General features: G+C 41.2%; 3 protein-coding genes across 3 annotated transcripts; 2 read left to right on the top strand and 1 right to left on the bottom strand.

The window, feature by feature from the left end:
- Positions 1–906: 906 nt before the first annotated feature.
- LOC108095418 lies at positions 907–1,811 on the bottom strand. Its single transcript, XM_017196524.1, has 4 exons — positions 1,710–1,811; positions 1,533–1,652; positions 1,129–1,418; positions 907–1,054 (listed from the first exon to the last, which is right to left on the bottom strand). The coding sequence occupies exons 1-4, from the start codon at positions 1,809–1,811 to the stop codon at positions 907–909; spliced, it is 660 nt and encodes a 219-aa protein (XP_017052013.1).
- Positions 1,812–2,075: 264 nt separating this feature from the next.
- On the top strand, positions 2,076–3,116 carry LOC108095417. The gene is made up of 3 exons (XM_017196523.2): positions 2,076–2,388; positions 2,449–2,873; positions 2,941–3,116. The coding sequence occupies exons 1-3, from the start codon at positions 2,242–2,244 to the stop codon at positions 3,110–3,112; spliced, it is 744 nt and encodes a 247-aa protein (XP_017052012.1). The 5' UTR covers positions 2,076–2,241; the 3' UTR covers positions 3,113–3,116.
- Positions 3,117–3,481: 365 nt separating this feature from the next.
- On the top strand, positions 3,482–4,461 carry LOC108095399. The gene is made up of 3 exons (XM_017196482.1): positions 3,482–3,646; positions 3,819–4,222; positions 4,281–4,461. Exons 1-3 carry the CDS (start codon positions 3,482–3,484, stop codon positions 4,459–4,461), a joined length of 750 nt encoding a protein of 249 aa, XP_017051971.1.
- The last annotated feature ends 3,487 nt before the right edge of the window (positions 4,462–7,948 follow it).

Genomic DNA, 7,948 nt, shown 5'->3' with positions numbered 1-7,948 from the left:
GGGGCTCCTTTAAGGCGGCAAATCGAATCAAAGAAATAGCAAACAAACAAACAAAAAACACTCAGAACAACGGAAAAGGAGACTCCTCTATGGCATTGTTGACAGGCCGCCGAAAAGAAGGATACCGCAGAACACACACACACTCAGACAAAAGGACGAGAAGCAGGGGCAACTTCATTTGCACAAAAGGAGCGGAAAAAGCGATCAAAGAGCCAACAAAAAGCGAATGAAAGAACTCAAGAACATAAAGCCGGGGCATCATCACATGTCCGACGTGAGGTAAACCCATCCGAAAAACCCCTAAGCAAGCCAAAATCCAAACCAGATCCATGCGGCCAGCTTAGGACTCCTTTTTTTTTAATTTTTTTGGCATCATCTGCTTTGTTGCCACCACATTGCGATGTCGTCGTTAAGCGCTTTAAGCGAAATTAAAACATTTCACGCCGCAGCAGGAGGTGGCTTCAAAATTCCGAGGCACTCAAAGCAGTTGAGGTGGAATTTCAATATATCCATTAAATCAAAACTGCGCAGTATTTGCAACGCAAAAAAAGGGTGTACTTTCATCCTTACAATTTGCCCCGTAAAACGAAAACATATCATCGCTTGATATTATTTTACAAAATTAGAAAAAATCGCGAACTGAAAAAGTGGTTATTTTTATTGTATTTAAAAAAATTGAAAATATTTTCTTATGGATCAAAATATTGATTAAAAATTATTTTACTCTTTAAAGTGGAGTAATCATAATGTTAATACAAATACAATATGTACCATAAATGGTCAAGCTAAGATAAAAATGACTGTACTAACCATTTAAATGTTATTATCAAAGGGCAAAAACTAATTCTTTTCCTGTGGCTGAGTTCGAGATTTAAATGAAATTTTTTAATTTTCCAACTTTACTATTCAGAGCACAATGCTTATCAGGTCCAGGGCACTATGTTCGCAGTGGGCCACGTATTCGGAGCAACCATGGCCATGCGTGCCCGCATCGGAGGCCTCGTACAATCCGTCCACGTGCTGCAGTTCCCACTCCGCTGAACTTGTCGTCGGCCTGCAAGGAGATCGGGGCAAAGGAGGCCATAATTAGTGGCGACCTGCGACCCCTTCAGATGCGGGGAGACTCACATGAATAGAATCTGAAACAGGCTGCCCAGTAACCCGTTTCGGGCATCCAGGGGCGATTCGCTGACCTCGCAGATAGTTCGCAGTAGGCAGGCCGAGCCATTGAATCCGTAGTGGGTCAGGAAGTTTATAATACTGCGGTAGAAGTCGTGGCGCCTGAAGGGAGGTGGACTTCCCACCGAGCGACGCCTCACCTCGTTGTCCTCGTCCTCGGGAAACTCTCCTGCATCCTGGCGAGCATTTATCGGTGTCACATTGCCGCCAACGCCCATAAAGTGATTGTCCAAGTCCCACTAAAGTTTGGGTATAAAGATACAAAGGTACAGAAAATTAAAAAAAATATTTAACTAAACTAATAAAACAAAAGTTAATATAGGTCTTCATTTATTGTTCACATCCAATCTTACCCTATCAATCCACTGATTGTAGGAGTCATTCGAAGGCAGTGCATAATTGGACTCAAAGTTGAAGGCCATGTAAACATTTTTGGGTCCAAGTTCCAGCGGAATTGCCACGGCAGCCAGTAACTAAAAATTGTTAAAAGATTAGTTACCAATAAGGAGGAGCTCCCCAATAATACTCACACCAAAGGATCCCTGACGTGGGAAAACCAGAAAACAATTTGCTAATCCCAAACCCAAAACCAAAGCCACACCCAAGTAAAACCCCCAGTGAAAGGTAACCATCTTGGCCAAAGCTCTAAGCCAACTAAATGCAGTTTGCAAAAATTGCAGGCTGCACAAACGATGGGCGTCAGAATTGGCATCTCCAATAATAAACGGGTGAGAAGTGGCTTACGGTACTACGGAACTGTTGGCAAGACAAGAAAACCGGAATATGCAAGATTTACACGGTTACCACTTGACCCCGTCTCCATCCAAATTCTGTTGTCTATTCCCGAGGTGCTAATTGCCAGAATGTGTAACATTCTCGGGCGAGAAAGTCTTCTTGGCTCGATTGACGGAGCCGTTTTTATTGAGAAATTAAAAATTAAAAATTCGTGAGCCAGAAAAAGAACACCCAGAACATGGTTTAGTATCTTTAGGTTTGAGCTGGCATAAACACGCACCGAGATTCGCTCGGGCGTAGATAAAAAAAAAAACAAAACACAGAAAAATGAAATTTAGAATAGTAATAATACTGGGAAGTTGCCTGATTTACCAGGTGATGGCCAACCTGGGAAGTCTATCCAAGCATCAGAGGAGTAAAAGAGCTCCCATACCGTGGCTTATATTCCCAACCACATCACCCACACGTGTTATGGTAAACATATAGAATAAATAGTGATATATCTACTAATGAAACCTATAATTCTTTTTTCAGTTCATTGGCGGCATAGGTATTCCACTGGAGGACCTCAACTACGAAGCAGTGACCACAGGATATGTCTTGAAAGTGGAGTATTGGCTGCCCATCACTCCAGATGATCTCAGGACTCCCACATCTATGCCCCTGAATCAAGTGGCCACACCTGGAATCACAGGAGCCAGAAAGCGAAACAAACCCATGTTTGAGAATTTCCTGGTTGGAGTGGATGAGCTGGGAAAAAGCACCAGGAAGCTGCTGACCAGAACCAACAAGGTTTTGAGCAGCTATCGATGGACAGTCTACAAGGGACTGGAGGGATTGGCCGATCGATTGGGTTACCAGGGAAGGATTTGTGTTCTAAAGAGCATCTGCGAGGCGGCTGAAGAACCCTTTCACTACACAAATGGGTTGTTTGCAGACCTTTTGCATATACTACTAACGTAAGTGTAAACAAAATGAATCCTTCAAGAGGAAAACCATCTTATAATAACTATTTCTAACCCACAGACCCTCCTCTTCAGTGGACAAATTGTCAGAACATGCTGACAATGAGTATTACTATGCCGAAAAGGTGGGACAATCAGGTGCTGGTTGTGATCGAGTCTTCAAGGAGTGTCGACTAAGTCTACTGCAACACTTTAGCCAGCTCCATCACAATCTGGATAAGATATTGTTTTAAGGGAATAAAGGAAGACTAACATGATACCAAAACCTTTCGCTCAGTGTTCTTTGTGGCAACGGGTTTTTTGGTGAAAGAAACAAATGTCGGTCTGCATTGTCGAGTGTTAATTGAAAGAACGTGAAGTGCTAGTAGAGCTAAAAAGCTCACAGTGCCTTTTAAAATAATGGACCCAGTTCCGATCGTGACTAAAGTGTGCCATATTTCCTGCAGTTAATGACACTTTCGGTTTTCGTATTGAAGAAAGTAAGAATCGGATTCTGCTGGTTATTAAAGTTGTATCTTTTTGGCGTTTGCTAATTTAGTCATGAGTCTTCATTGGAGCTGTGAAGTTATTGTGAATTAAAGAATATTTTTAAGGATTTTATCATGAGTTTAATACTTTCATCACTGATTTTATTTATTGCCTTTGCATGTGTTTTTGGAAATAACGATTTTAATGATAATCTGATTAACAGTGATCGTGATATTTTGGTGAGAAAAGCTCGATGGCTTCCATTAATTTATCCTAGAGCAAATCCTACCCGATTACAGGTTAGTACACAAAAGTTCAAAACGAAAATTTATTATTAAAAATGAAGAAAGGTGTTCGTATAAATCACTTAATAACTATTAAAAAATGTTTGAAAATTAAGGGATGCTGAATGCATTGAAATTTTTTAATTAATTGTAATTATTTTTAATTTTTTAACTTATAAAATTTCAGATGATTGCTGGCTTTGGTATTCCGGCTGAGGATCTCAAGCTAGAATCTGTGATTACGGGTTATGTTCTTAAGGCCCAATACTACTTGCCATATTCCGTGAAGCAATTAAGGACCAAGGATGTGCACGAAATCTCAGAGCGAAGGCTGCCGGGGAATGCCACAATCTTTGATAAAGTGATGCAGATGTCTGAACAAAAACTGGGAATGGATCCCAATATCCTGCAGGAGGATCTCCAGGCCCTTGGCAGTTATCGATGGTCAGTCTACGAGGCTTTCACGGCATTGGCCTTTCGAATGAAGCTCAATGGCAGAGTCTGTGTCCTGAAGAGCATCTGCGAAAGTGCAGCGGCTCCCTTCGACGATCGAAATGGTTTGCTGGGCGAGGTGCTTCACATCCTGCTCACGTGAGTTTACGATCGTGGGATCCACTCCGACTTTATAACCCTTTCACCGCCTTTTCAGACCTTCTAGTTCGGTGGATCCCCTTTCGGAGCACTCGGACAACGACTACCTGCAGGCTGAGCGACTGGGAGCAGCTGGTGGCGATTGTGATCAGGTGTATCCGAGGTGTCCCAAGTCCCTGCTGGAGCACTTCAGCGATGTCCATCACCTGGGCAGCGAGTTCCTCAGCATGTTGGGCTGAAAAAGTTCTTAAATTGAGGCAATTGATTGTGATATTTATATAAATTAGTTGATTGGTAAATACAAATGTTTAACTAGTGAAAATTTTAATAAATATAAAACATTATAAAGTGCAATTTATCGGTTACCAATTTCATGTGAATAAAAACCAAAGGGTTTTGTTTGTTAAGTACAACCAAAGACTATAGAATATCAAGATGTTGCATGACCTCAAAAAAATCGTTCTATGGTGGGTCTTGATATGGAGACCCACATGACTTTGCACTTTTAAAGGCAGCTAAGACCATATACTCAATTAGTTCGCCGCGCTTCATGAAGCCCGGTGGTGTTGTGGTAGATGCTATGCCTCGTGTACATGAAGGCCCGGGTTCGTATCCCCGCCGAGCCCCCAGCCATATCATAAATTGTTTTTTTTTTTTTTTTTTTTGTGTAAATTAATTAATTATTTTATTTTTACATTTTTTTTCAATTTTTTGCTTTTATAATTTTTTTGCGTTCATGCAAGTGGTGAACAGCCTGATACAATTATACAAGGTAGTCCACTCGGCAAAATCCATAGTCCCCTTATTTAACTTTGTCAAGTAAGTGTGAGTGAAACGGCTACATTGTGCTTCAGTTTGACAAGCAGGCACGCACTGAAAATAAGGGACAAAAACCGAACGACTTCGGCAAGCCGAGTGGACTACCTTGTATAATTGTATCATGGTGAGCAGCAAAATACCCTAACACGCGTATGTACATTCGCATGTGTGAAAATTTAACGACACAATTATCTGAATAAGGAACATTATTAATATTGCACCAAAGAATTCTTTAATTTAATTATTATAAACGAAAAATTATGATTTAAATGAAAATTAAAGAAAATAAAATATTAATGCTTTACAAATCTGATATACCCTTCTACTATTGTAAAGTGTATAAAGCCCGATAAACTGAAAATTGTCAGCTATGAACAAATTCCCACTTTGGGAACACGACGAATATTAAAAACGAAGACGAAAGCCGAAAGCAGCAGTTCGTCGTGTTTCTATTTTTAGATTTTCCCTTTTCACCCCGACCGACCGCATCATGAAGCTCGAAACAGAAACGAAAAATTTTTTGTATGGGATGCAACATCTTGATATTCTATAGTCTTTGGTACAACTTTCTTAATTAATTTTATTATAATAGATAGAAAAGTTTACAAAACTAAACTAATTTTCTTAATATTAAGGAAATCATTCTTATTTGCTTAAATAACCAACAAGAGCTTATTAATATTAAAATTCTTACTTAAGCTTTCAAAACATTATTTAACTTTAAATATAAAACAAAATTTTGAAATTAATTTTTTGTAATTAGTTGTTTTGATTTCTATCTCCACATGGGTTTATTAGAAGATTGTCGGTTTCCGTATAGGCCCTTTCTGAACTCTGAGAACACCCAAGGCCCATGGCACTTCCTCTCCGGTTGATTTCACCGGCAGGGCGTGAAATTTATGCAAATATCCACATAATAACTCTTTTTGTTCTCCTGTCCTGGCCTCATCATCATCTTCGGATATTTCTCCACGCTCGGGTGGTCTTTTCTCCTCTCCGGCTATCAAAGTGTACGCATCTGCCAGGCAGCCCGACTGCTGCCTCTTTAGGGCCTATTGTCTTCTAATTCAATAATTACAGCCCGAGCTTTGGCTACCGGGGAATGTTTGGGGACCCACCACCGTCTTGGGATCTGTGGGTCTTTCGTCTTTAGTTTGTTTGCCCGTGGTACCTGGGACAAATAGGCGTTTAAATGCAAATGTCTGCGCTGTAATTAATACGCATAATACGCGTATTATGCTAATGCCAATGTCATAATGACTCGAGGAAACCCGAAAAGAAAGACCAAAAAATATGCATTTCACACTCGACTCGGGGTTTTCGGGCTCAGTCATATATTCATCACTGGCGGAGCTGCATGGTTAATGCCCCTACGTACTAATTAGCTTTGACAAAATACACAACCGAAAACAAAGCCACTAAAAATTAGTAGCCCAGTGGCTCGACGGGCAGGGGACTTTCTCTAACGAAGTCCCAGTTCCCAGACAGAGGCACTTGTCCGCGATGACAAACTCGCGATAAGCGAGCTGGAATATATATATTTTGACAGGAGCTCTGACTCCAGTCATCTGGGGTCCAGACTTAGATCGGGATCATGGGGATCCAAAACATAAACTAGAGCCCAGATGCACCTTTCACAATTTTCATGTTGTGTTGTGATTACCTTTAACCCCTTTACATTTCCCCTATATATATATTTTTTTTTTCTAGTGTGGGGGAGAAGGGCAATAATTTTCATTTTCATTGCCTTTCTTTGGAAACAATTTGTAGGAACATGCAACTTAACGAAGTAATCAGGGGAGATGGGGATGGGGAGATGCTTATCCGATGCCAGAGAGCCAGAAAGCCAGCCATCCAGCAAGCGACAACTATTTTATGGCCTTATGTGAGGAGGATGCCGGCACTCGGTCTTCTTTATATGGCTGGGATTGCTATTTTTGGTAACCCTTTTGGCTGCCTCCGGGCACGAAAGTGGGTTACAGTCATCGTCTCCCCCGCACAGAGCCTGGAATTTATGCTGCGTAATAATTCTTGGTCCACAACTAAGTTGGTAAAAACAATGTTACAAATTGTTGTGCTCGTACCTGGCGGAGAGCTGCGTATGCAAATTTTCCCGACTACAAATGCCAACTATGTGGCGGTTTGCCCAAATGGGGTGGTCACCCATTGGTGACCCCGACCCCGTGCGCCACTAACTAACCCACTGCCACCCATTAATTTCCCATCAACGGGTTTTTACCGTCGCTTTATCGCTCTATTCGAAATGACTTTTGATGGCATTTCCACTTGATCTATATCGCTACTCGAGTTTAACGTTTACCAAGTTCCCTCCAAAATGGGGCCCATAAAATTACACAGATCTTATCGGAGATTTCGTATATTTCATGCTAATTAAAACGCCCAGATATTTGTTTAGCGATAAACAATAATTAATTGTGCTTATTTCTTTTCTCTTCCCCCAGACATCCATTCACCTGTTTCCTGATTGAGTTGTATCTATGTGGAATCAGTTTCAGTTGGTTTCGGGCGCAATAAACCAAATCAAACCGTGGGATGGAGCCCTTTGGCTGTGGCTGCTCCCCCACCGCCACCATGACGTATGCACATTGTCATCATAACTCTGGCCATTGTGTCTGATTCCGACTCCCAGATGCATATATATATTTTTTCTTTGGTTTGCATAATGCCGTCTGGGGGATGAGTGAGTTTCTGCGGGGGCGTGTGTGTGAACTGCAGTTTATTATTTAAACAACGTGACTAAATTTACGAAGTGCCAAAGGAGAACGAGTCTCAGGGAGAGAAAAACACCCGCAGGTGGTAAAACAATAATAGTAAACGTTGCCACAATGGAACAAGCCATAATGGGGCTGGCGAAAATAATGGAGGTTGCAAATTAAATTTTAGGTG

The sequence above is a fragment of the Drosophila ficusphila genome, unplaced genomic scaffold (genome assembly GCF_018152265.1).
Source record: "Drosophila ficusphila isolate 14025-0441.05 unplaced genomic scaffold, ASM1815226v1 contig_286, whole genome shotgun sequence".
Lineage (NCBI taxonomy): Eukaryota > Metazoa > Arthropoda > Insecta > Diptera > Drosophilidae > Drosophila > Drosophila ficusphila.
This window is presented reverse-complemented; position numbering and strand designations above follow the sequence as displayed.

What these genes read in the sequence shown, in the direction of transcription:
- LOC108095418 (XM_017196524.1), bottom strand. Translation starts at nt 1,811, where the DNA reads ATGGTTACCTTTCACTGGGGGTTTTACTTGGGTGTGGCTTTGGTTTTG. An exon ending in CACGTCAGGGATCCTTTGGT is followed by an intron (nt 1,653 to 1,709) that starts GTGAGTATTATT and finishes AACAATTTTTAG; the next exon opens with TTACTGGCTGCCGTGGCAAT. An exon ending in CTGTTTCAGATTCTATTCAT is followed by an intron (nt 1,055 to 1,128) that starts GTGAGTCTCCCC and finishes ATCTCCTTGCAG; the next exon opens with GCCGACGACAAGTTCAGCGG.
- LOC108095417 (XM_017196523.2), top strand. Translation starts at nt 2,242, where the DNA reads ATGAAATTTAGAATAGTAATAATACTGGGAAGTTGCCTGATTTACCAG. An exon ending in CATCACCCACACGTGTTATG is followed by an intron (nt 2,389 to 2,448) that starts GTAAACATATAG and finishes TTCTTTTTTCAG; the next exon opens with TTCATTGGCGGCATAGGTAT. An exon ending in CTTTTGCATATACTACTAAC is followed by an intron (nt 2,874 to 2,940) that starts GTAAGTGTAAAC and finishes TCTAACCCACAG; the next exon opens with ACCCTCCTCTTCAGTGGACA.
- LOC108095399 (XM_017196482.1), top strand. Translation starts at nt 3,482, where the DNA reads ATGAGTTTAATACTTTCATCACTGATTTTATTTATTGCCTTTGCATGT. An exon ending in CAAATCCTACCCGATTACAG is followed by an intron (nt 3,647 to 3,818) that starts GTTAGTACACAA and finishes ATAAAATTTCAG; the next exon opens with ATGATTGCTGGCTTTGGTAT. An exon ending in GTGCTTCACATCCTGCTCAC is followed by an intron (nt 4,223 to 4,280) that starts GTGAGTTTACGA and finishes CCGCCTTTTCAG; the next exon opens with ACCTTCTAGTTCGGTGGATC.